This window comes from Oryctolagus cuniculus, chromosome X, assembly GCF_964237555.1.
Source record: "Oryctolagus cuniculus chromosome X, mOryCun1.1, whole genome shotgun sequence".
Taxonomy (NCBI): domain Eukaryota; kingdom Metazoa; phylum Chordata; class Mammalia; order Lagomorpha; family Leporidae; genus Oryctolagus; species Oryctolagus cuniculus.
In genome coordinates, this window is record NC_091453.1 from 44,186,985 (window position 1) to 44,214,625 (window position 27,641).

Below are 27,641 nucleotides of genomic sequence, written 5' to 3' on the forward strand. Positions count from 1 at the left end.
TTGGCAGCGTACAGTGACTTAAGGGGCAGGTCTCAGGGTATGGAAGGTATGATGGAGTTTACTGACACAGCATCAGACTGAGATACAAGGTGCAAGGTACAGCTTTGGGTGAAGAACTTCAGTTTCCTCTACTTTCAGTGTCAGCCCTGGCTTCTGTTTCCCCTGCTGAGTGCCCTGCTCTCTCCCCTCCCCCCACTCCTTGGTTTCTCAATTTCCCTTCAAGGGCAAACCCAACAACCATGGATCACAGGAACGCTGCAGTGGAACAAACCACAAGAATGCACTTTAGTGACTGGGGGGTCCCTCTTGAACCCAGAAGTTTATTAGCATTCAGCAAAAGAAATATATGTTGTAACAAACAGGCAGTGCATCAAGATATCCAGATGTCAGTGAGAGCTAGGAGTGGAGAGGTCACAGCGCAGGTGATTCTGTGGTGCCTCACAGATCAAACCGGGAAAGGGAAGCTCAGGCACAGCCGGGAGCCATGCTCCTGTTTCTGCACTGGGAGAAAAGAACTCCTACACCTGCAGTGACAATCTACTGCGGTTCCTCATTTCTTCCCTCTTTCCCCCAGCCATTTCATTTAACATGACCTAAATATACATTCCTGTTTTCTTTCCCCCCCACCCCCATCCCATATACAGCAAGGAAAATAAGCACCAATAGTAACAAGAATTAAAGCCCCGCCTCTCAATGGACCCAACTCTCACACATATACATGCCGTGTGGATTTTCTTCTCTGGAGTGACTGACCATAGGATGGAAATGTGGGGGATCAGGCCAGAGAGTCATCACCCTGACAGTCATCGTTTCCCAAAGGATCATCCACGTGTGAGCTGGAGTGGGGCGGGGGAGGGGGAATGGTGGTAGGGGGAGAGATTCCCCCAAAGCAGCAAGAGGGGTCAAGGAATTCCCCAAAGTCTCTTCTGGGAAAATGTCACAATCAACTGAGCTCCTAGAAAGTCCCATGCAAGGGTTTCCTCAACAAGATGGTCAATTCCTGATGTTTCAAGCATCATTGCTATCGGTCTCCCCCAGCTTCTCGGAGAAAGGGGACATGGTTGAAACCCCCTGCCCTCCCCACTGGGTGGAGAACATCCCCAGAATGCTTCTTTGGAGAAACTCAACACGACTAATAGCACAACATGGGCACTCTGCTTTCAAAATGAAAGCACAAAACGTACAGAAGGGGGAAAATAAAACAAAAGAGACATGAGTGTTCTCAGAAGGTCTACACACGGGGAAGGTGGGGTCCGAAAGAAAAACATCAAATAAAACCATAAAATGACACGCTGTCTACCAGGTTCCACACGCCTGCGTCACCTGGCGTTGGTCTTCGGTACCTGGGCATCTTCTGCTGTCCCTATGACAGGGGTCTGGGGGAAGGAATGGACAGAGAGACAGCACGGGCAGGGAGAGGGAAAGAGGGAGGGCCCTAGGCAGTTGAGATGCCAGCCCTCTGCACAAGCAGCAGCGTATTTTGTGTCATCTTTGTTTTGTTTAAAACTGTAAACAGCACCGCTTAAAAATAAAATATATCAGAAAAGAACAATTGATAAACATTGTTTTCCATGAATATAAAATGCAAACAATACAAAAATAGATAATTGACTTTTGATATATATATATTAAAAACAACTTGGATGCAACATACACATGGGTAAACTTGAAGTCTCCCTGCTAACCCCCCCATACCTCCCTCTAGCAACTGGGCCTGGGAGCCGAGGGCAGATGGGGTGGTGGCACTGACACAGGTGGGAAAGCCACTGGCAGCAGGATGAGGGGTATGTACCCAGCCTCCTGGGTATGGGAAGCTACTTCCCTCCTTGGTACGGCACTGAGGAGGGAGGGAGACTAGTGTTTGTTGAAGCCTTTATCCTAGGAGGCTTGCAGCCTGGTCGCCAAGCTGAGGCCAGATGGGCAGGACTGGCTCTAACTGGGCCCCAAGGCAGGGCTTCCTTGGAGACTCTAAAGCACCAAGAAACTGGCATCCTGGCCCTGGGAGAGGCCTGCTAGGTGGCCTTCTCTATCCACGTTCACTGGTCCCCCAAGGACTGGTCTCATCTGGGAATTCTCGGGATCAGAGATGTCTGGCACTAGAGAGGCCTACTGGGTAGTAAGATGAGGGCAACTACCTCCTCTGAAGTCATATCTTCCCTGGAAGTCACATCCAAAAGCATTATCCCAGGACCTTGCCATGGAGACATAGTGTTCATCTGGTCACAGCCCAGGAGGTGTGGACATGACATCAACACCTTTGGTCATCTGGGGGCACATTCAGTGCCAGCCACGAGAGCACGGGCCTATGTATGGGTCGATCTGGAGCCTGGCTGGCTCCCCCAGTGTCACCCTGTGCTGCCATCATCACATGTCTCCAGCCAGGTCTTCCTTCCTTCTCTAGGTTGCAGCTGGGGTTCAATCATGAACCACTCGGCTCTACAGACTCAAAGCAGCCTGCTTTTGCAGTGGACCCTGACTGCCTCACTTCTGGTGGTAAAGAGCCTGTCCTTGGGCTGGCCAGGGCAGTGAAGGGACTTACAGGCAGCAACGCTGTCCAAACCATGAACTCCCACTCAGCCCTGAGCCTTACTCTGTGGTATGTGATCTTCCACAGCCCAGCAAAGTATGTCAGGGCTATGACAGCAGAAAGCTCTCAGCCCTTGGCCATAGACTGACCGCCTCCTTTTCCTCTTCCCAGATAGGCTGGTTGCCGTTCTCCAATGGGCTCTGGAGGCTGGTGATGGCTCTACTGCCTGCTGCAGCTGGTACAGTTTACATGCAGGCAGGAGCTTGAGCTGCCCTGAAGGAAGAGGCCAGAGGTGGGTTTTCCTCTGTGGTAAAGGCATTTGGTGAGTGTTTACTTCCTGCCAAACAGCCAGGCCAATTTCAGCCCCACTTTCCCAAAACAGCTTTGGTAAGAGGCCAGATGGTTGGAATTTGGGCACTTCTCTCCCAGAATTCTGTGCTTGGAGCGAGGAGGGTCTTCCTCACCCCATTTCATTCTTCAGCTCCACAACAGATGCATTTCTTCATGATGAAGCCAAAGTCAGCCTGGAGGACTGCGCTGGGTCCCTTGAGGGGTGGCATTGGTACCAGGCAAGCTCATGTGGTGCCTTCGGGGGCACAGTTTTCTACTTGCCAGGTCTGCTCTTCGTGGGGAGGAGTGTAGGGTCAACCCCAAACATAAATGGTGTCAACGACCGGCATGGAAGTTTTCCCACAACATCATCTTGACCCAGGGGGCTAACAGCATCTGTTCCCAAGCTAAATTGCCACAGCTCAGGAATAGTAAGAGCCCTGTTGACTTCTTGTAACAGGCAGGAAGACAGGTGGGGGCGCTGGAGCAGGGCAGGGGACAAGAATCATAATTTGTGTCAACACATCCAGGCAAAAAAATGTTCTATGTGCCATTTCCAAGGGAGAAATTTAAAAAGAACCCTCTCATATGGGTGATTAACGAGAGGTCAAGCCTGGCAAGATCAGCCTGTTGCAATGTTTCTCGACAGCAAGCTCTCGCCCTCCAGTATGTCCAACGTGAAAATTGCATGGGTGCAGAAGGGAAGGTGCTATCCATTCCATGCAAATCACAGTTCTGCAGCTTGGTAGAGTGAGGGCAGGTCACAGTCTTTCCTCTCAAGAAGCTTGGTCCTTTGATAATGCTAAGGACTTGGCTAATCGGAAGATGAAAGCTCTTTGGAGAGCCCAGAAAAGCAGCGGAGATGCCTTTGGTATCCTGTCTCAGGAGTGCAAGGCTGGAGCCTCTTTACAGGGTCCAAATGAAGGGCTGGACAAGGCTTAAGGAACTTTCTGTGTTGGGGGGGCAGAGATGGGGGGCACTTTTCCCTCCCAAGAAGCTGGGTTACCTTGACTTCCACAAAGGCTGAAATCCCTTCTCTTGCTGGCTGGGAAAAACAGGCCTCCTTTTTCTATTCTTCCCCTGCACCCCACAAAACCCCCAACTCCTACAGTCAGGCCTAATTGAGGTTGCTTCTCTTCCCTTATCTCAATTAAGACTGCGTTCTTTGTGATGAGATTATGAGAACTTCCTTTAGAGGAAAAAAGAATAAAAATTCAAACATGTCTGCAACTGAGACAGTTACAGGCTTAAGACAGGAAGAAGGAAAAAAATTCTAGCCTTCCAGAGCTCAAGACTCAATGGTAGGTCCACAACAGAAGTTTGGTTTGTCTTCTGTTTGCAACAGGACGAAGTTAAATCACTCCATTAAGGGGATTAGGGTTTTTGTCTTCAACCCAAGCTATGACAGGCCAGGTTAAAAGGACCCATCTGGCTATGATACCAAAGTCCACAGCAATAAGCAGTGAGACACTTGCTACTTGATCCTCTCTAAGGACAGCTAGCTGGGACAAATAGCTTATAGTCATCTGATGTAATGGTGGCAGCTACACCAAGGCTAAAAGGAACGGGAGTGGGTTGGATTTGTACCATTCATTTCACATTGCTAAGAGCAACTAAGCCTCCCACCCTGCAGGGGGAGGCAGTGCAGACCTGGCTGCTCATCAGTGGTTAATCATTCACTAGGGGGAGGAGGAGGAGCACTAAGGGTACAGCCTGTGTCAAGGATGCATGCTATATATGTATATGTATATATATATATACACACATATACATATATATACATGTATAATCACTAACGCAGCAACTGGAATAGGCACAAAATTACAGCATCCTAAACCCTGCATGGGTCACAAGAAGAAACCCCAAAAGCAAAAACTGGGGCACAGCAGCAGCAGCCTCCTTGGGCAGATGTACTTGAGCTGAATGTGGCCATAGATAGCAGAAGAGGGAAGTGGGAAAACAAAGGTGAAAACTCATAGGAGTTTTCCTTGGCCAATAGGATTTTCAAGTTAAACAGCAACCCCCACCCCCCCACCCCTCTGCCCTATCCCTGATCCCCATTCACATGCTCAGGCCCCATGCCCCCACTCCGGAACTGAGGATGACTACTTGGCTAGGTTTCCATTCACGGCAGTGGAGGAGTAGCTGGTGGGGAGAGAGGCACCTTGCTCGGCCTTCTCCTTTGACAGGTCAAGGCCGGAAGCCCCATAGTGACTGGGCCGAGGCTGGAGGAGCTCAGGCCGGACCCTGGGCAGCTGAGGGATGCCATGGGTGATGCCTACAGGCTTGGCCTGGGGCAGAGGGCTGGGATTGAAGCTTCCAGAGCCAGAGGAGCAACTGGGCTCATTGACAGGCAGCAGCACATCTCGAGGCCTGGCCCTCATACTCTGGGAGGCCTGTGGCTGAAGGTTATAGCAAGGGCCCATGGGGAGGGGTAGGTGTGAGGGTCGAGCTAACTGAGGCCCAGATTCCTCAGGTGCCCTTGGCTCTGGCCCTGGCCCTGAAAGCGCCACTGGCTTGGCCATAGGAGGTACACAACAGGTTGCCTGCCCATATGGAGACTGGCTAGAAACCCCATCCAACTGGCCAGGGCTCATCCAGGCAGGGCCTGGCCCAATGGGTAGGGGACAGGGAGCCCAGGCAGGCCAGTCATAGGCCCCTGGGGGTTCAGTATAGAGGGACAGGGGGCTGTCTCGGCCCCATTCTCCCTCTTCCTCCTCTTCATCTTCTTCATCTGAATCTTCCTGCTGAGCCTGGAGCTCATCAGACTCCAAGTAGCCCTGGGCCAGGTGAGAATTAGACAACTCCAACTCTAAGGTCTCCGCTGTGTCGAGGGAGCGGCTCCTCCTGTTGAGGGCCATGGCAGCAGGTGGAGGTCGAGGGTGCATGCCAGGTAGTCCCAAGTATCGAGGGAGGCTGCTCACACCCCAGGGCAGACCTTGGTAGAATCGGCTACGGTAGTTGTTGAAGGCATGTTTGTGGTAATAGCCCAGTTCGAAAGCTTCCAAGGAGGCTGCGAGGTCTTCGTCATTGTGGAACTCAGGATTCTCTTCGCACTTGCCTTCTCCATCTCGTTCCACATCAGCGATGTCAAAGGTCACCATGGGCGGCAGCTCGGGGAGGTTTTGAGTGAAGGACGAGTCAGAGTCAGAGCTGCAGGACATGCTGGAGAAGAGGTTTCCATTGCTGGTGAACTCCACCAGGGCCTGGGAGAAGCTCACGGTGGCATTCCCTTCCTTCTCCACCTCCTCTTCCTCTGGCTCCTCAGGGGGCGAGTAAGTAGGGTAGGCCCTCCTGGGTGAGCCTCCAAAATTTGCTTCCTGCATGTCTGGCTCAAACATCGCATCACTCTGGAAGAGCTGCATCAGGCAGGTGCTTTGATCTTTCTTGGAGCAGGTTCCCTCGAATCGCTTCTCCAGTGGACGGAAGTCCCTCCAGTCTGGCTCGCTGCTCGCAGTGGTGGGGAAAGCTGAGGTGGTTCCCCGGTAGGACGTCTGAGAGGCCCCTGATGCTCCTGCCACCAGGCCCATCACCGAGGGGCCTAGGGGCCTCATCTGATACTCCAAGACGGGCTTCTCTTGCCGGGCCGGGGCTTCTCGAGCACGAGTCTCCCTGGCTGGGGCCTCTCGGGCACGGGGCTCCCTGGCATGAGCGTCCCGGGAGTGGGTCTCTCGGGCACAGGCTTCCCTGGCATGAGCCTCTCGGGTGCGTGCCTCCCGGGCCTCGAGCTGCTCCCGCCGGAGTTCCCAATACAACAACTGTTTCTGGATGGTCACCAGCCGCTCCTCCTCTGTCTCCATAGCCCCCGGTGGCCGTGAGGAAGAAAAGGGCTCAAAGTTCAAGAAGGGGTCAAACATCTCAGAGCTGCGGCCATGGAGGTCGTAAAGGCAGTCGTCCTCAGGCGGGGAGTTCTCGAGACTGTCATCTGGCTCATAGAACTCATAGAGGGCATCACCACTGTAACTGTCACGGGGTAAGCAATCCCTACGCACGAGCCCCAGGGCCTCACCTGAATCATCCTCAAAGCCGGGTGTGGTAGAATCATAATAGCCTTCATCACTATTAGGGGCCGATTCTTGCTGGTCACTCTGAGGAGTCAGAAGTTCCCCAGGGGCCAGGCCAGGGTAAGACCGAACAGGGTCAAGGAGCATGTAGGCATGGTGGCCCGGGGATGTGGTGGGAGGGTAGCCCAGGTTCATATTGGGTCTTGGGTACATCTGAGCACTGGCCCACAGATATTCTAAGTCATTGTCTTCCTCCTCCTCTTTGACTTCCTCTTCTTCCTCCTCTAACTCCTCCTCCTCCTCCTCCTCCTCTTCGTCATCATCATCATCATCCGGCAGGGCCATCTCTTCCCCACCTCCTTGGTAGGTCACCAGGCAAGAACTTCTTTTGGTCCCATCTCGGTTGGCCCTCTGGCCCCCAGAGGCCATGCTGTCTGTCATACTGTCCATGTCCTGTTCAGCTATAATGTCACCACAACCTGTCAGGGAGTCAAAGCTTTTCAGGGATGTGACATCCCCAAACAGGAGGCTCAGCTGGTCTCCCACAGGACCGCCAGGTGGGTTTATGTCTCCTGCCACCACTTTCTCACCTGTTTCTGGGCTGTGGGGCTCCTCTAGGCTACTGGCTTCAGGGACAGAGTTGGGCTGCACTAGTACTGGGGCAGAGGCCCCTGGGAGCTTTTCTGTATCTTTACAGGTCATCTTCTCAGTGGGTGGTGAAGAAGGCTCTGGTACCGGAGAAACTTTTGGTCCAGGGGCTTCCTGGGGCTTGGAATTTTCCTTTCTCAGGGCTTGGAAGGACTCCTCAGAGGGGAGCAGAGGCGACGAGCTAACGAGCTCATGAGGCCTGGCTTTGGTGCCCTCAGGCTCCTTTGCCCCTGGCTCATTTTGCTCAGCCCCAGTGACCTTGCTCTTCCTGTGCCGACGAATACTGCTGAAAAAGCCTTTTAGGCCTTTCTTTGGCTTGGGCATAGAGGGAACCTTCTCATCCCCAGCTTTCTCTGGGGCTCCAGACGCTGATGTCTTTCTCCTGGAGCCTGTCTCCAAAGCCCCATGGGCACTCTGGGAGCTGGGAAATCCGCAGGGTGACTCAGGCAAAGGTAGCGGGAAGCCAGTTCCTTCACTGACAACCTCTTCGGGACCATGGGCTGCTTCGCTCAGGCCATCATGGGTCTTACTCTTACTGAGACCCTTCCTGGAGCTGCCTTTCCCAGAACCTTTGCTTCGTCCCCCTCCAAAGAAACTAGGCAGAGTACAGATCCCCTTCTTGCCACCAAAGAGTTTCATGGCAGTTTTCTTCAGCCTACCTGGGCCAGAGGAGGGCGGTTCTGATGTTGGCCCTTCTGTCGGCTCAGCTGTCTTCTTCTTGGCTCCTTTTTCTGCACCTTGGTCCTGGGTGTCCCCCGAAGCTGTCGCTCCCCTGGCCTGAGCAGCTTCATCCTTTTGGGTTTCCATGGCGATGGGGACAACGCAGGTAGGTTTAAGCTGGAAATGCAGCCGCCACCTTCCAGGCACTGTTACAACATCATTGGTTGAGGAGGCATCACCGTAGGGTCTGCAAGAGATGAGAGAGGCAGACAGAGAGACAGATACTGGTGAGCAAGCAGCCAGGCTGGGTTTGTTTGCACAGGTGTCTGTGGTCTCAGGGTTGAGTGGAGCCAGAGAGAAAGAAAAGGGAAACGTGGGGAAAATCATAATCCACTCCATATGTTTCGCTTGCTTGGCCAGCCCCCTCCGGGCCCCAAGGCGGCAAAATCCCACACAGAGCAACAGGCAGCCATCACCTGCTATCCCCTCACTAGGTCCACTCCTTTCAGGTCACCCTAAACTCAGGGGAGCACTGGGCAGGGGAAACCGCAGACATGCAAAAGGTCAGGTTGTGCTATTGGCTGCGGGGCAGGGGAAGGGGGGTGGTGGTCATTGGCTATCTAAAGGGCAGGAGCAGGGAGATGCACATAAGGCAGGAGGGAGCCTGGCTCTGTTGTCACAGAATTTTTGCAAAGCATCTGACCACATGGTCCATTAAGTCCTCACTGCGTTCTCTGGGATCCAGGCCTCAGTTTCACATTACACTGAGCTCCCACTGACATTTTGCCTGGGGTGGGGAGAAAAGTAGATGTAAAGTTTCTCATCCTGCCCACAGGGCTTGGCAAATCATGTGCAGGACCATGCTCAATCCAGAGAGGGAAGCTCACAGACCCGCAGACAGGTTGCACTCCAGAACCTGCTAACACGATGGGGTGGCCTCGGGAAAGGTACTCTCTGGGCTTCAGTATCCTCCATCCAAGAGGCCTACCAACCCCTCCTCCTCTTAGAGGTCATGTGAGGAATGGATCTAAGCCACTACTTACTGTCCTGCTGCAAAGACATTTTAACACTGCCCTCTGCAACTTGGAGCCCCCATGAGGTTTAGAGCTTTACCTTTAGAAGCAGGAGGCAAACTGTTTCCCCTCCAGTCCCCTCCCTGGTTCTGTTGGCCCCTATCTAGCAGCCCCCTCTCCAGGGAGGAAACTCCTTGAAGGCATGACCCTACGTGGTTTACGCTTCTTGCCCATGACACAGGCTTTCAACAGTTATTCAAATAAAACTGGTACAAACCACACCCCTCTGGTCTAGGCTCCCAATCCTCCAAACACCCAAATGCCAAGAGAGGGAATACAAAGAAGGGCTAACCACCACCCACCCAAACATACCTCCTCCCACCCCTATCTGGTGTGCTCCATTGACTGTAGCTGTTCAACAGCTGGATCAGTGAGCAGCCTGCTGATGGACTTAAGGTGGGGAGCAGAGGTAGAACAGCTGCTGGGAGGGCTACTGGGACATACACACACACACACACACACACACACACACACAAAGAGAGAGAGAGAGAGAAATATCATTGCTGTCTGGGAGCAGCTAATCAGCAAAGCAGCTCTGTGACTGGTAGCAACAGGAATAAGACTCAGACATTCACCATGCAGTAGAAGACTGTGGACCAGCACGGAGTGGAGAGAGGCTGGCAGCTGTACGCAGGCTTCTGACCGCATTAGAAATCTCCCCCTCCCCGACCCTGACCTCTTCCTGGAGCCCCTACTCCTCTCTTCCAAACATTAATTTGTGCTTGTTGCCTTGCTTGCCTTGACACTTCAATCATCAGTGTGATGCAAGTTTCTATCAAGAGCACTCTGAAGAGATAAATATTAAAATAGGCAAGAGCTAACGGCTGGTTAACCAGAATAGTGCAAGGCCAACTCATCTGATGGCTTCTTTGCTGAGAGCTCCGTGTTGCCATTTTCTCAGGTTACAGGTTTTCATGGGTGCCATATTTATTTAACTTTTATTTATTAAATATAAATTTCCAAAGTACAGTTTTTGGATTACAGTGGCTTTTCCCCCCATAACTTCCCTGCCACCCGCAACCCTCCCATCTCCTGCTCCCTCTCCCATTCCATTCACATCAAGATTCATTTTCAATTAACTTTATATACAGAGGATCAATTTAGTATATACTAAGTAAAGATTTCATCAGTTTGCACCCACACAGACACAAAAAGTATAAAGCACTATTTGAGTACTAGTTATAGCATTACTTCACATTGGACAACACATTAAGGACAGATCCCACATAAGGAGTAAGTACACAGTAACTCCTGTTGTTGACTTAACAATTGACACTCTTGTTTATGGCGTCAGTAATCACTCAAGGCTCTTGTCATGAGCTGCCAAGGCTATGGAAGCCTTTTGAGTTGGAAGACTCCGATCTTATTCTGACAGGGTCATAGTCAAAGCGGAAGTTCTCTCCTCCCTTCAGAGAAAGGTACCTCCTTCTTTGATGGCCCGTTCTTTCCACTGGGATCTCACTCACAGAGATCTTTCATTTAGGTCTTTTTTTCCGTTTTGTTTTTGCCAGAGTGTCTTGGCTTTCCATGCCTGAAATACTCTCATGGGCTCTTCTGCCAGATCTGAATGCCTTAAGGGCCAATTCTGAGGCCAGAGTTCTGTTTAAGACATCTGCCATTCTATGAGTCTGCTGTGTATCCCGCTTCCCATGTTGGATCGTTCTCTCCCTTTTTTATTCTATCAGTTAGTATTTGCAGACACTAGTCTTGTTTATGTGATCCCTTTGACTCTTAGTCCTATCATTATGATCAATTGTAAACTGAAACTGATCACTTTGACTAGTGAGATGGCATTGGTATATGCCACTTTGATGGGATGAATTGGAATCCCCTGGCACGTTTCTAACTCTACCATTTGGGGCAAGTCAGATTGAGCATGTCCCAGATTGTATATCTCCTCCCTCTCTTATTCCTACTCTTATATTTAATAGGGATCACTTTTCAGTTAAATTTAAACACCTAAGAATAATTGTGTGTTAATTGAAGAGTTCAACCAATAGTATTAAGTAGAACAAAAGAAAAATACTAAAAGGGATAAAGTATTAAGTTGTTCATCAACAGTCAGGACAAGGGCTGATCAAGTCACTGTTTCTCATAGTGTCCATTTCACTTTAACAGGTTTCCTTTTTGGTGCTCGGTTAGTTGTCACCAATCAGGGAGAACATATGATATTTGTCCCTTTGGGACTGGCTTATTTCACTCAGCATGATGTTTTCCAGATTCCTCCATATTGTTGCGAATGACCAGATTTCATTGTTTTTTTATTGCTGTATACTATTCTATAGAGTACATATCCCATAATTTCTTTATCTAGTCTACTGTTGATGGGCATTTAGGTTGATTCCAGGTCTTAGCTATTGTGAATTGACCTGCAATAAACATTATGGTGCAGACAGCTTTTTTACTTGCCAATTTAATTTCCTTTGGGTAAATTCCAAGGAGTGGGATGGCTGGCTGGGTGGCATATTTTGACATCACACGATTCCAATTCAGCCCTGCCTGTAACTGAGAGCCCCCACAACACACAGTGCCTTCCATTTCCAAACACACACACACACACACACACACACTCACTTACCCAGAGTCCTCTGCCCCAGGGTAAGATGGGAATATAGGCTCTGTCATCCACATGATTCCCCCATTTTCCAGAGCACAGAGGTTTTCACCTCAGCCCTGAAATTACTGACAGGGTTGTCATTACAGTATTAGAGATGGGGGAGCTGGGGTGAAACAGTATTCACCTCTGTGAGATTGATGATACATACCGCTCCTGCACAATCAGTGAGTGACGGGTGCTGAACTCCACGCTGCAGGGCAGGCCAAGAAAGGGCACCCCCAGCCTAGGCTTTTAGGGAGTTCCTAAACTAAGGAGCGAGTCCCTTATGTTAACAGGGTGAAAGTACAACATGGAGCAGGTCCTGTTCTTTCTCAAGCAAGGTAGTGGGACATGGTTCCTTTGTGACTTGTTATCATACCCCGTGGGTAAATATGACAGGCAGAAAGCCATCCTCGTGCTCAGGAAAGCTGCCTTGAGGAGAAGGCCTTATCAGATGGGAGGGAGTGAAAATGGCAGTGATTCAGCAAAAGGCCCAGGTGAAACTAGTAAGTGCGACCAGGCCTTAAGGAAGCCTCATGGGACCCAGACATGCTCATGAATCAAAGCTTGACCCATCCTGCTGGGGCTGGGGCTGGAGTTCCCGGGGCACAGAGGGATTGGGCAAAGTGAATCACAAACAGGGCTGCTTTTCAGAACCTTGAGCTGAAGGGCAGTCCTCTTGGGCTTTCACTTGCCCTTATTCCTGTGCGCTATAGGGACAGAGGCCAGTCCACCACCGCTTTATTTTCTTTTTTTTTCTTTTTTTTTTTTTTGACAGGCAGAGTGGATAGTGAGAGAGAGAGACAGAGAGAAAGGTCTTCCTTTGCCGTTGGTTCACCCTCCAATGGCCGCTGCGGCCAGCGCACCGCACTGATCCGATGGCAGGAGCCAGGTGTTTCTCCTGGTCTCCCATGGGGTGCAGGGCCCAAGCACTTGGGCCATCCTCCACTGCCTTCCCAGGCCACAGCAGAGAGCTGGACGGAAGAGGGGCAACCGGGAAAGAATCCGGCGCCCTGACCGGGACTAGAACCTGGTGTCCCGGCACCGCAAGGCAGAGGATTAGCCTAGTGAGCCGCGGTGCCGGCCTTTTTTTTTTTTTTTTTTTCACCACCGCTTTCAATATCATCCCCTTCCCTGCCACAGGCAGCTGCGGTGTGTTGTGGAAGGAGCCTGGGCCACAGGAGTGTGCCAAGGGACCCTGAGCAGGCCAAGCCAGCCTGCTGAGCCGCAAGTACTTGTGGGCTATTCCAAGATGGAAATAGCTCCTCTACCTACACCCCCTCCACAGACACACACACACCTCTCCAGTTCAACTGCAGCGGTGCGAGGATGAGATGTGCTAATGGGCACCAAAAAGCACTTTGCAAACTGCAAAGTACAGTGCAAATGAGAAAGACTGGCATGACTCTCATTATTACTCCCTTCCAAGTCAGATCCCCATTTCTTAGGAAGCAGAAGACCTTGCATAAAAGGCTGTTCATTTGTAAAGCCATTTGCCATGGGGCACTGCAGGACCTGCTCCTTTGGCCAGGCAGATGGGGAGCCAGGTGTGAGGAGGTTTTATATGCACAGACCCATATAAAATCCTCTGCCAGGAGATTTAAAATGCTTCTGCCTATGTGATGGGGGTGCTTGAACTAGGCAGGGTTGTGTGTCCCTGGGTTGCAGACTTTCTTGGTCTCAGCCCCAATTCAAGCCCTCCCCCTAACCTTGCTGGCAAGGATTAGCCTGGAAACTGCCATCTCTCATCTCCCTGCCATGTCTCCCTGCTGCTTCTGTAATTCCTCACCCTGAGTCCCCAAAGACACTAGGAAGGAAGGAGACAGGGGTCTCTCATAGCTGGCAGCCATCCAGCCTATCCCACCTAGTTAAATCTGAGACCTCCTCTACTCTGCCTACCTCTTCCCTCATTGCTACAGCCTCCCTCATCCCTGCCCAGGTCGCAAAGCTGTCCTTCCTCATAGGTGGTACTGCATTTACTGAACACCACACAAGTTCACCAGGGGAGTGAGGTGGGACAGAAAACACAAGGGACAGACTCTAGCTCCCTTAGACTGGTGCTGGTTTCCCCCAAGGTTCTCGCCAAGAAAGTGGCCCTCAGGTTTCTCAATCTGTGTGGCTGTCTCTCTATGTTTCAGGAGGACTGGAGGATAAGCTAGTCTGGTGTCCCTGGTAGGGACTTCTGGCTGCAGCTGCCGCTTTCACAGCAGGGAGAATACTGAGACAGAAAGCAGTAGGGGGGCCGACAATGCTGTGGCGCAGTGCATAAAGCCACCGCCTGCAGTGCCAGCATCCCATATGAGCACGGGTTCGAGTCCCGGCTGCTTCACTTCCAATCCAGCTCTCTGCTATGGCCTGGGAAAGCAGAAGATGGCTCAAGTCCTTGGGCCCCTGCACCCATGTGGGAGACCTGGAGGAAGCTCCTGGCTCCTGGCTTCAGATCGGCGCAGCTCCAGCCATTGCGACCATCTGGGAAGTGAACCAGTGGATAGAAGGCTTCTCTCTCTCTCTACCTGTGCCTCTCTCTAACCCTGCCTTTCAAATAAATAAATAAATCTTAAAAAAAAAGAAAGCAGTAGGGCCACCCCCACTCCCAGAGCCAGCCTCAAGGCCATTCTGGAAGCAGTGCAGGACTGGCTATCAGAGAGGAACTTCTTCATTCTCCCCTCTACTCAAAACACAGGCCTCAGACCCACCCCAGAGACACTTCTTTGGGAGGAAAAAAACAATTACAGACTGAGTCTTGCACACTGTGCTCCTAGCTCAGCTTCCTGGGGCTGACGCAGCCAACTTAGAGAAGGCTGGGTTTAGGGAAGAGACAGAAGTATGTGGATTTACGCAGCGGCTCCAGAGGCACGGCCTCAGCCAGCCCCTATTCCCCAGGCCTGTTTCAAGCAGTCTTCCTGGAGGCAAGCCTGCTCCAGGCCCATCCTGCCCTTCTGTATGTTGGGGAGAAGAAGCAGTGAGAATGAGGACTTAGCCCCCGCCACTCCTATCCCAAGCCAGCCAGTTCTTTACTGGAATCAGCTCTTCCAGCTGGGAGAAATCTACCGAGCTATTTCACATGCTTGTACCTCAGTTTTCTCAATGGTAACATGAGGCCTTGAGAGTGCATCCCTACTGTAGGCAGCAAAACCAATGTATATAAAGTATCAAATAAAATGTGTTACAAAGCAGAAACTCAAAACATTATAGCAATGAACACTTACTATTTTATTCAAACCAGGCTTGGACAGCTTCTAGCTATAATACTACCTCAGTCAGGATTGGATAGGGTGCCCCCCCAGGGCCCTTTAAGTAGGTGACCAAACCTCCTTGGGCTTCAGTGTCCCCAATAGGAGGCTGTACTTACTCATTTAGCCAACTTTTCCACATTCACGGACCCAAAAGAGTGAGCTACTGGCTATCAGCTCTCATTTATCTGAGAATTTCAACCAAGCCCAGTTCACTAGCCCAGGCCAGAAAGGCCAAAAACTCAAACTCAGCTAAAAGCACCAATATCAAAGGAAATGCAAATCAACAGACATCTTTCACCCACTTAGGGCACCACCAGTTTATAAAACACTCCCCACCCCGACTCCCATTTTTCCCTTCCCAGCATGCATGAGTCGTGTCTGGCCACAGAACAGGAAAGTGTGCCTACTTGGGAAAGGACTTGTCCAAGGTCACACAGTAGGATGGTGACAGAGCCACACTAACTCCCAGGCCTCTTGGGTCCCAATTTCATGCCACTCTATTGCACTGGACAGGGCCCCCAGCCAAAGGAAGAAGACTGAATGTGAATATTGCAAAGGTTCTCCTCACACCTGTAAGAGCCATCATCTCCCCTCCCACCCCACTTCTGTCCCAGCCAAGTTGAGCTTTCTCTGCAGCATTTCCAGTCCTCACAGGCTGCTGCTGTTTTGGCCCCGCCCAGCACATTCCAGAAAGCCTGAGGACTTTGGACTCTAGGGCCGCCAACCCAGCTTGTGGCTGCTCTCCTCATCAGCAACCCCACCGCACTCCGCCCAAACTGTGGAACGTGTCCCTCTAACTCCTGTTTTCCTCCAGAGATAAGTCCGAGGGGCCCAGAAGAGGCTGAAACAGAAACTTGCCAGTGTGGACATAGATGCAGAATGTGAGCTATTTAAGGAGAACAGATTCGGAGATTATCTGGAACTTGAACAACCCATTTCTAAAGCCAAGGCCTGCTCTCAAAACTGCTTTTTTTTTTTAGCGCTTGAAGGCAAGGCTGCTCAGCCTGGTAGCCTTTGGCAAAACTGCAGAGGTTGCTGACGGAGCCCCCCAGCAGCCCCTGCGACCACCACTCTCCTAATTGGAGGACTTCTTGCTGAGGCCGGCCTCTCCTCCAGGAGGCAGCTCGCCAACTCCAGATGCAGCAGAGATGCCAGACTGGGCCTTCTCTCCCTACCAGTCCCTTAGTGGACTCGTTCACATACTCAGCCCTGCGCCACTCACTCTAGCAGGCCTCCGTCGGTTCATCTGTCTCCATAAATGGACCCCCTTTCCTCTCACAGTCGCTGCAACCAGCACAGAGCGGGAGCTCCAACAGCATGAATTCAGCTGGAGCCTGTCAGCCTGAAAGCGGAATGCCAGTTCGTTTCGCCCCTTCCAGGCTGTGTGCTTTCCGCAAGTGGCCTGCCATCTCCGAGACCCAAATGCCTTATCCGTAAAATGAAGAAAACGCTACCTACCATGCAGGGCTGTGGTGAGATGTGATTAGAGATGATCAATGTCAAGGCAAACTGATCGCTGGGCACCAAACAGATGGTCGATAAATGGCCCTTGTGACGGCCTTGCTTGCAGTCTCCTTCTGCTCTCCAGCTCCTGAGAAGATGACACGAGCCTCTTAGCTGAGCTCCCTCTAGTCCCGCCCTACCGCAACGCCCAAGTCCCGCCCCTGCCTTCCCCTCCCATCGCAGCCTTCTTGCACACCCTTGCCAGAATCATTTTCTTACAACCCTGATTTCAGTGCATCCCTCCGCTACTTATCAAATTATTCCGCATTGCCTACAGGATCGGGGCCAAACCCCTTTGCCTGACCTTCAAGGCTCGCTCTGCCTGCATGCAGTCTTGCAGGTTTCCAGGCCTCACTTCTCTGCCCCTTGGCCCAGCCCCAAATCCACAGGAGTTTATTTCTAGTTGGGGAAACCCAGACACTGCTTCTCCCTACAGATGGACTGTCCTGATGCCTCAGCTTTCTCCTCAGGCAGCTCTGGCCCCCTACCTGCCTGGGGCGTTGGGAGCCAATCCCCGCCCAGGCTCCCAAGCCTCCTTACAGAGCAATGTACCCAAGGTGAGTGGCCTCCGTAGGCTTTCACCATGTCAGCAGGAGCCCAGCAAGGGTGAGGTAGGAAATGGGGGCCCCCTTCTCCCACCCCCAGTGCAGATGAAGAACAAGAGAGGAGCTAACCTCAGGGACACAGATGTTGACAGGCCGGCGGCAGCAGGGCAGCTAGGCCAAGTGGACAATGGAGACCTCAGACTTTCTTAGGCAGCCACCTCTCTACTCACCACACCCTAGGTGGGCAGCCGAGTGGGGAGAGTGTGCTTTGAGGAGGAAGATTTAGTTTGGGGACCTGGAGCTTTGGACTTAGGTGTATCCTTGGGTAAATCCCTTCTTTGTTCTGCCTCAGTTTCCCCAACGAGAAATGGGAGATTGGATCAAACAGTCTGCTTGACTTCAGATTACCCTGAGTGGCTAGGGGAGGGAAGGTAGCATGTTCAATTTTCTAGCAGCTGCTAAATGGCACATTTGGGGGATGGGAGGGCACTGGATTGGTTTTGGGAGTCCTAGGCTATGCTGCAAAGTCCAGGTACCTACCTGATTGGACTCAGTCCACCACTGCAGGAAAGAAGCACATTATGGACCAGCTGCACTCCTCAACTGCCCTTCCCCCCAATATTTTACACATTGAAAATACACTAGTCCCTGCTTTATATTCCCAACAGAGCCAAAGAGGAGGGGGCCCAGAACTGCCTTGATCTAGCCCTCTCTCCCCGGAAAAGAGCTGCAACCTGCAGCGGGGAGAGCTGAGCAGAGAGGGAGGGCTGGGGAGTGCTGGCTAGAGAAGGAGGGTTGCAATCTGCTTGGAGGCCCAGCAGGGGGAAAAAACCTATAGGAGATGAAAGCAATGAGGGCTCCAAGACAAGAAACGCAGATCAAAGGTTTGCAAAGGCCCCTGTAGCATCAGAATGCCTGCCTCTGACCCCACCAAGCCCCCTCAGGCCATTCTCTCCATTGTCCATATTTTCCCCTAAACTCAATAGGGGAGGGAAAGCAACACACCCTCACTTAGCTGGTACCTGCATTTCTGCAGAGGTTCTGGTTTCCCTGCCTGCCTTGCTGGAGATACTCTTACATACGCACGGGTTTGAAAAATAAGACAGAGCGGAGGAGATGAAAGACTCTGTGATTATTTAATTCCGAGAACAGAAGTTAGGGGTGGAGAGATGGTTTAATGCCTGTGAAATCTCCAGTGGGTTGTTAAGCAGAAAAGCAATGGTGGCCAGCTGCTCTCCCCTCCAGCCCTCCACACACACACACACACACACACCACAAGGCAAGGCTTAACTATAGCATAAGAGGCTCAGATCAGCTCTGAAAAAGAACTTCCTGGCAGTGAGATGGGTGATCCAGGAATGAGTGACACAGGAAGGCTATGAAATACCTCCTCCGGGGGCTCAACCTTTATCACCTAGTTTATCTGTCTGGGCAGGATTCGAGGCAGGATAATTGATGGAAAAATGTTGGGCATCCCTGCTTCTAGCTGCAGGTGGCTTATCTGTTAAGTGAAGAAGCTGGAAATTCCTTGTTCCTCTTTGGTCCTACAAGAATGCTCATGCTCGGGCCAGGGTTGCTGTTATTTCTCTCCTTCTCTTAATCTCCTGGACCAACTGAGCAGTGCTGTTCTCCCACACACACTTTCTGAGAGTATAAATGTAACAGTTCTTGAGGAATGTTTAACACCTCTGCTATCCTAGGAAGGAATCATTCCTGCCAACTTTTCCCAACTAACTTCCCCTCTTTCTGAAACTTTCAACCCTCAACAGGCTGCAGACCAAGAGGCCAAAGAGACATGAAAAAGAAAAGAGGTTCCCCAGATGGAGCCTCCAAGTTAACTCAGCCTCTTAAGGAATGGGGAAGGTGAGGGGAGGGGAGGGGATGGGATGGTTAATGACATCTGCCTGGAGCCAAGGCTGCTGGAGCCTGGGGCACAGTGGAAAGATCTGCTGCACAAGAGGCCACAGCCTATCCCTAAATAGCTATGTGACCTTCAGCAAACCCTGGTGGCATAGGGGTACAAACCGGTGCTTTCCCAAGGCCTGTCCAGTTAAGAGGAAGGGGTGCAGCAGGGCCCTAGGGAACATTTCTCAACCTTTGCAGCATTGGTATTTGGGAATCCAGGTTGTCCCCAGTTGCTCCCAAAAGGCTGAAGGGAAGCTGACATGGTGAAGCTGCCTTTTGGAGATAGCCTGATCTCAGCCCTAGTTCCAAACTTGCAGCAGGCTTCCAACCCCTTCCTAAGACCCCATTCTAAAATTTTCTCAAAACTCCACTTTTTATTATGGCATCTTTATACATACAAAAATATCAGTGCCTCTCAATTCCCCACTTTTCAATGTGCCCTTCTCCCAAAAAGAGAAGTATTTGGGTATTTGGGTATCCCCAGCACTGGGCTCCAACCTCTTCTCTCCTTCTGGGCCAGACCATCTCAACCGCAACAGTCAGTCAGCTCACTCACCCTGTCTGCCAGCTACTCTTCCCCACTCCGAATTTTTGCTAGCCCTCTGCCTACAAAGTCCTTGTACTTTCTGACAGCTTCCCAGGAAGATCTCCTGGCATACGCAGGTCTTTCCTCGCTCTCCACAGCAGCGTGCCCCTGAGTTAGCAACCAAAGGTATGCAAAATCTGGGGTCTGAGCCATCCAAATGCAGAGCTTCCTCTTGGGGGATCCATCACAATTTTTATTCTTGCAGTTGGAACCTAGACCCCTTCTCCATGCTCATAAGGCACACTCAGTAAATATCTGAGCCACGTGTATCCTTTCTCGAGTCACTTGCCAATCAAGACAAGCACAAGTTGGAAAGGTGAAGGTCTTCTCAGCTGCTCTACAAAGAGAGCAAGTCCTTGGGAGCATTCAGTAAGTGCCCTGCACTGCTAAGTTTTGAGAGAGTTGTGGCTGAGGTGCAGGTTTCATTTGTTCCTCTGAAGGGTTCTGGGAGAACCCAGACATCCACAATACCAGGGAGACAAAGCAAAGGTAGGGAAACTTAATTACAGTCTGCCTTCTATTATAATTTAAGCCAGAAAATGCCCAGGAGACGCAGGTAGCCCTGGAGGAGTTGGGGGGGGGGCAGTGAGGGAGAAGTCACCATGGGTGGCAAACAGGGAGGCAGAAAAGGCACCAAAGAGAAGGTAGGCCTAGAACTGGGGCCTGCCAGGGAAGAGGATCTGGACAGGTGGAGCTCAGTAGGTTTGGATGTGGGGAAGGGAATTACATAGAGCAGTGAGATACATTAGGGGACTGTAGGCCTGAACAAGGCAGGGGGCACGTTCTACCCTGAACTGGAGAGATCCAGCTACAAGTGGAGGCCTGGTCACGGTGGTCTCTGCAGTCCTGGCTGGTGTCAAAAAGGTCCCCAGCTAGCCTTCCCCCAAGTCAGGGATTTACTGGGTCTTATTGCCCCTCTGCAAAGGTGGCCAGGGTTCGCCTGGGCCCTGCAGTCCACGGGTTCTCCACCCTCAGAGGTTGATCAAAGGTCCAAGCAGAGCCTGCCAGGTTCCTGTTCCTCAGAAAGGCCTACAGAGCCCATTGCCAGAGGTGCACCATGGTGCAGTGCCTGTGCAGTGGGTGGGGCCGAATGAGGGGAGCTGCACGGGGCTGGGGGTGGGGGGCTGAGCTGGAATCCCCACGGGCGGGGCAGGAGGGAGTCCAACAGCGCAGTGCCCTCCACCCTGCCCATGCCCACGCCGCTGCGGCAGGCGGGCAGAGCCGCAGAGGGAGGTGTTTGTGTGCGGGACAAGGCTCGCCTTGACCCTGCGGCCCACGCCGCGGCGAATCTGACCAAACGAAGGCTAGCTCAGCTCTGCGGGGCCAGTCGAGCTGCCGCCTGGGCGTCTGGGCTGCGGCTCGCCAGGCGGGCACAGCCCCCTCACTGCCTGAGCAGCAGCCCAGGCAAAGTCCGGCGTCTGGGCGGTCACCAGTGTCAGAGGTGTCTTTAGCAGACAATGACAGTGGCCAGGCGGGTTGGATATTTTAAGTAACTGCAAAGTTGTCAGGCTCGACTCCCTAGCACCAGCCCTTTCACATACACAGCGACGGTGCGTCCCCTACTACAATGACTGGCTCCTCGGCCTCTGGCACGGAAATTCCCGCACAACACTGCGCCTATGGATATTTTTAAAAAGGAGGCCTTAGAGAAAAGCGCGCCAGTGCCCCTCCAAGGGAAAAAGAGGAGAGGCCGGGGCCGGGGGGAGACAAAGCGGCCTTGCAGCTCTAACCCAAGGACTAGCTTGCGCTGCAGCTCTGACCCAAGGACCAGCAAGAGCCCGCTGCCGGCCCGCCTGCCCGCGGAGGCGGGCGCCAGATGCGCCCGGAGGCCCAGGAGGAGGGGGCGCGGCTGGTTGGGGCCGCCAGGCCGAGGCTCTGAAGGGAAGCGGGCAGCCCACAGGCCTAAGGGAGCTTCCCTCAGGCCCGAGGGAGCTCCCCTAGAGAGGGGGCAGACAGTGTGGATAGGCTAATCCACGCCAAAGCCAGTCCCAGTGGGGCCCGAACCAGCGCGCCGGCTTCGTCCGCAGAGAGGAGGGAGAGGCAGGAGATGCGCAGCAGAGGGGAGGGGCCGCAGCAGGGCCGCTGGGGTGAGCAGTACCCGCGTACCACAGCTGTTCCAGCAAATGTGCTACAACAAAGCTGCGGAGCTCCCGGCCTACAGATGCGCGGCCTGGGGTACTGGCTGGCGGCGCCCCTCCCGGGACTGCGCGGCAGCACGTGCGGGCCCATCCCCGCCTCCCCCAAAAGCCTGGAGGCATGGCCCATGCTAGCTCGCCCTCCCCACCCTCCATACCTTCCCCACCCCCAGCCTTGGTCGCCCGCGCCCAAGGGACTCGCGGCCGCTGGGCCCCTCACGGACAGTCTGTAAAGCGGGCTCCAAAGGAGAGAGGCCAGCGGCCCCGTTCCAACCAGCCCAGTCCTTAGTGCCCTCCTCCAGGCGACCCGAGCGAAGCACGCGGGAATGCACCCGACCGCCCGCAGGCGGAGGCTCCTGGCTGCGCGCAATGCTTACCCGGCCCGGTCCGGCTCCCAGCCCGGTTATTGTCTGCTGCGCCGCCCTGGCCGCGGCTGGATCCTCGGCTGCCGCGGCCGAGAGCGCCGCCACCGCTGCTCCTGGCGCCGCCGCCGCGGCTCCAGTCACCTCCTGCACTGACTCCCCTTCCCCAGGCTTTGGGCAGCTCCCCCATACCCCCTCCCCACCGGACTCCACGGCCACAGGGTGGGGCGTCATTGCTTTGATTGGCGGGCGTATGACCCAATCGCTATGGTGGAAAGGCGTGCCCGGACTGCCCACTGTTTTCCTTGGTGCGTTTCTCTTTAAATGCAAATAAGCGCGGGCGTGGTGTTGGCAGGAGGCGGAGAGGGTGCGGAAACCCTTTCTGGGGCTCCCCGCTCCCGCCCCCACGCCAGGCGGGTTGCGGCGTGGCTACACCGCTGGCTGGATGGGCCGGTCCCTCCCGGATGGAGTTCGCTGGATCCCTGGAGTTCGGTTTCGGTTTTGTACGCGCTCCCATTTTCGTGGCCGCCTGCATTCATTTTTCTGTGCCCTGGCTGCCACCCCGCCGTTCATCCCAGAGCTCTAGCTGGTAGAGAGTTTGGGTGGGTGGGGTCTAGAAGACTTCACAGCCCCTTGGCACCTTGGCTTGCCTATCCTTAGGCGTAGAGACAAGGCCCTGTGGCTCGCACTCCCAGACCACCCAGAGGAGGCACTCACCTGCTAGGCAAGCCAGCTGCAGCTCCCGTGCCCCAGCTTCATTGGTCTCTGTTGCACCCCAGGGCCCTTAGGGAGACTGAGGTCGACTTCCACCCGTTACGGACAAGCCGGCTACTGTCCTGAGAAAGGAAGGAATTTCCCCAAGGTTCCCCAGCCTGTCCTAGACAGGGGCAGATTTGGATTACAGAGCCCCAAACTTCCCACTCAGGGCTGCTTTAACTTTTCTTCTATGGGGAGATGTTTCCCCGTCTTGCACAGAGCCTTCTGGAGATCCACAAGGTCTCCAGAGACCCTTCTCGCTCCCCTTTAACTGTGAGCCTGACTGTCTACAGGTCCCTGTCCCTGGAAAGTCTAGATGTTGAGAGAAAAATCTTGTCGGGGCCCAGACAGGAGGTTGTGCTGAAGACACAGGGAGTAGGCCTGTAGCAGCCTTGCCCTCCTCTCTGAGATGTGGCAGGGGGCCAGCCCAGCTTGGGTCTCTAGCCTGAGGACATTAAGTGGCATTAGTGGCTGCCAGGGCCAGGTGAGCTGAGGCAACAAAGAATCCAGTTCTACCACTAGCTCAAGAATATCCAGAAGGCCCTGCCCTAAAACTGTGAAAGTCTCAAAAGGCAGGAGGGTGGGTTAAGGCTGAGGAGAGGGGGAAGGATTAGAGAACAATGCATGCCAGTTTTGTATTGCAGGAGTGTTCTGTGCTGCTCCACGGGGTCCTGTCTGCCTTGAAAAGATCCAGCTGCTGAACTGGTGAGCGTTGCCCTGCTGCCTCTGCTTGTGTGGGAAACTGGAAGGGGCATGGCTGCTGGGGCTGGAATCTGGCTTCAGCTCTGCCTCCGACTCATGAGATTTTGACCAATCCATTTTCCTTTCTCAGCTACTCCATCTCTGTAAGAAGGAGGTAAGACTCATTGGCTCCCTTGATCTCTCTGAGATTTGACAGTTCAACTCAACTCTTTCTACAGTATTCTGTGACCTTCCATGACCTTCCAGGACATTCTGTACATCTTCAATAAAGATCAAGATCGAATATCAGAACCCTCCCAATCCTAGTTCCAGATCTGAATCAGTGGTGGGGAATGGGAAATTGCTGCTGTCTCATTATGCAACTGTGTTAAGTAAATCCCTTCTGCCTAGCCTCAGTTTCCCCATCTGGATGGCTGGATTGTGACATTCCCCTGAAGCTGTGCTTTCATGCTTTGCAGAATGCTATCTTGTCCATTGGGCTTGATCAGGAAGTTTCTTTCCTTTTACAGCGCCTCCTTCATAGACTTCCCCAATGCCTCCTGGCTCTGGTCACTCACCACCTGCTCACATTTCACTCAGAACTTTGATTCTCTCTGAAGTAGGCCAAGATTATGATTTGAAGAAAGCAGTTTCCAAATCTGGAGCCCAGGGGAACGAAGAGCCAGGGCAGCCTCAGCTGTGAGAACAGGAAGAAGGGAGGTGTGCAAAGTAGTCAGGTGGCAGCCTTGAAATAACCCAGGACACTATTGTGCTGCTCCTCTGTCACTGGAGACCGTCCTTCATGCCCTCTGCCTTGCCACCAAACATTCTGCTATGTCAGTCAGCTTTGGGAGTGACAGATTTTGGGCTGAACCCAAAAGGAGCAGAGCTTCAGGGGAAAATAAGAGTCTTTGAAATGCTAAGAAGGCTTCCTAACTGGGCCTTTTATTGTGGTCCTGATATTCCTGAGCCTTGAGGGGAGATTATATGTGTGCATAGGGCAAAGGAGAGCCTTTGGTCCACTCCTCCCCAGAGCCTTTGGTCCAATCACCCCAGGGGTGATTACGGAAAGACCAAGTGTGTCCATAAACTTTTACCCCAAAATGCCTCCTCTCAGAGGGACCCCGCTGAGGCCCCATCCTTCATGCTGACTGGCAGGAGATCAACTTGTTTGGTTAAGACATGAGCTGGTGGTGGACCGAAGGAATTCATTCTTAAGCTTTTTTACCTGCCAAATGGAGATTAAGCCCCTTCTGCCCAGCGTCTTGTGGCTACAGTGAAAAGCCCATGAAGACAGACAAGCAGGCTATGTGGAGGCAATTTCATAAACTGGAGGCTGAATGATGACAATGTCCGTTTCTGTCTTTGATACGTGCTCCATGGGCACCTCCTCTATGCTAGGCCTGGTAACAGATACTGGGAGGAAGCAGCACAGTAGTAACCTTCTGGGGGGACCTGGGGATGAGGTTCTGAGAGGAGCTGAAAGTGAGACTGTTGGTCTACCAGGGTGGGAAGAGGCATCTGAGGAAAGCTCCACGGAGGATAGCCTTGATGACTGAGTCAAGGCAGAAAAGTAAAGAAAGCTTTCCTGCTGAGGCCAAAGTCCATTATTGTGAAAGGGTATGGTGGGTTGGGCAAGAGCTAGGATTCTTGAGGGCTACAGCTGAGAATTTCTGTAGGGCAGAAAGATAGACCTGGAAATGAGCCTACCGAGAAAGGGCCAAAGTGCAAAAGACCATGACTTCTGGGGTAAACCGAGGCTCAGCTAGTTAAGTGTGTTCTTGCTAATGAAGCAGCACAGTATAGTGGCTCTGCCTGGGCTGAGATGCCACTCAGAAGCAATGTGATGTGGACAGGTTAATTTACCTCTCTGAGTCTCAGCGTTCACTTCTACAAAGTGAGGGTAATAACAGTCCCCAGGTCACAGGATTGTGGTAAGAATTGAGTATTTCATGTAAAGTGGCACAGGACTTGGTCCATACAAAGCTCTCAGTAAGTGCTAGCTGCTGCTGTTAACTGCCATTACTACAACCGCTACAACCGCTGCTCCAATGTACAGATATTCAAAATTATAGAGTTCATTATATGACTTGGAAACCACTTTTAATAGAAGCACATTTGAGTCTGTGATTCCTTGTGCATAGATTCCTTTTGCTTGTGCAGTCGCAGGCGAGTTTCCCAGAATCTCTTGTTCCTCTTTGTAGCTCAGCACCCATCAGAAACTGTAGCACAGACTCAGTACTGAGTAGAAGTTTGCTGACCATCACCAGGTGAGGCATTTTCAGGCCTGATATTAAGCTTAGTTGCCAATATCCATCAGTGTAGTATAACATTGCTATTTGCTGAGTACCTCCTCTGTACCAGGCTGCATCCATCACCTAGAATGGTGAACTAGACACAAATTCTGCTCTCAAGGGCAACCAGTCTAGTGCAGGAGGAACACAACTCATGAACCAATACCCTGCAATTTCTCACTCAGACAAGGGACTGCTAGATGGTGTTGCCATTCGCTGAACCAGGAAATCTAGAAACAGGATGAGGAAAACATAATGCTCCTGTTTAGAACATTCCATGTTTGACATGTCAGAAATCCCACATCCAGGCCTTTGCATTTGCTGTTCCCTGTGCCCACTATGTTTGTCCTCTGAATATCAGCATGGGTTTCACTTCACTTCCTTCAGATCTCTGCTCAAATGTCACTAATAGTAAGCCCTTCCCATGCTATATGAGGTACTTCAAAAACATTCATGGATAAATGGAATTAAAAGCATGAGCTTATTTTAGTGCCTTTTTTCATGATAAAGGGAAGTGTAAATTATGAAAAAAACTATCATGTATTTAAAATTTTTATACCAAAATAAACTCATCCTTTTAATTTACTTTTTCTTTGAACTTTTTTGAAGTACTGTCATGTAATATAGCAGTTCTCATTCCTACATCCTTTATTTTCCAATCCTTAATTAGTCTTTTCTTTTTTTGAAATTTATTTTACTTGAAAGGCAGAGTTAGAGAGAGGTCTCCCATCTGCTGGTTCACTCCCCAAATGGCTGCAACAGCCAGGGCTGGGCCAGGCTGCAGCCAGGAGCCAGGAGCTAGGAGCTTCATCAGGATTTTCCACATGGGTGCAGGGGCCCAAGGAGTTGGACCGTTTTTCTGCTGCTTTCTCAGGCACATTAGCAGGAAGCTGGAATGTAAATGGAGCCTCCAGAACCCAAACTGGTGCCCATGTGGGATGCCGGCATTGCAAATGGCAGAATAACTTGCTGTGCCACAATGCCAGTCCCATCCTTTTTTCTCATTCCTAGCATTTACCACCTCCTGGCATATTATTTCTTATTGTTATTTATTCATTTGTATTCTCATTTTTTATTGTTTCTTGCCATGATAATGGATGCTCTGTGAGGGCTGATAGACAAAGAACAAAGTGCATATGAAAATTGTACATTATGTGAGAGAGCAATAAATGTGAGGGAGAGAGAGAGAGCAGGGAAGGAGTACAGGGAGTACTGATGGAGGAGGTGCTGTTTTAAACAGGGAGGTTGGGATAGGCTTCATTGAGAAGGTGATATTCAATCAAATATCTGGAGGAACTAAGGGAGCAAACCACGAGCGGATTTAGAAAAAGAAAGCTCCCGGCAGTGGGAAAAGTAGGTGCAAAGGCCCTGTGGTGACAACATGCTGGGATGTTAGTGGTAAAACAAGAGGACATCCAGTACAGCTGGGGCAGAGTGAGTGAAGGGGGAAGCAGAAGGGGAGTCAGAGAGGACATGGGAGGGGGCAGATGTTGTTTGGCTTTTTGAGTCATTTTAAAGACTTTAGACTATGTAGGATTTTGAGCTGAGGAATTGCATGATTTAGCAAACCATCTAGAGAGCTGTAGCAGCAAGGGAAGAAGTTCAGAAGCCAGGAAGGAGGCTCTGATAGTTGTCCAGGTGAGAGGGACTCGTGCCTCAAATCAGGGTGGAGGCTGCGAAGGTAGTGAGGAGTGGCTGGATTCTGGATACATGTGGAAGATGGCCCTGATGGCACTTCAGCTGAAGGGCATGAGTGAAAGAAAGGTGTAAGGAACAGGAGTCCATGAATTCCTGACAGGG

At 52.0% G+C, this 27,641-nt stretch overlaps 1 protein-coding gene and 1 long non-coding RNA gene across 2 annotated transcripts; one reads left to right on the forward strand and one right to left on the reverse strand.

The window, feature by feature from the left end:
• Positions 1-289: 289 nt before the first annotated feature.
• AMER1 (APC membrane recruitment protein 1) lies at positions 290-22,342 on the reverse strand. The gene is made up of 3 exons (XM_008272710.4): positions 22,126-22,342; positions 16,533-16,665; positions 290-8,416 (listed from the first exon to the last, which is right to left on the reverse strand). Exon 3 carries the CDS (start codon positions 8,314-8,316, stop codon positions 4,963-4,965), a length of 3,354 nt encoding a protein of 1,117 aa, XP_008270932.2. The 5' UTR covers positions 8,317-8,416; positions 16,533-16,665; positions 22,126-22,342; the 3' UTR covers positions 290-4,962.
• Positions 22,343-23,441: 1,099 nt separating this feature from the next.
• On the forward strand, positions 23,442-23,856 carry LOC138847483 (uncharacterized). Its single transcript, XR_011385314.1, has 2 exons — positions 23,442-23,571; positions 23,699-23,856. It is a non-coding gene; the product is annotated as an uncharacterized lncRNA (long non-coding RNA).
• The last annotated feature ends 3,785 nt before the right edge of the window (positions 23,857-27,641 follow it).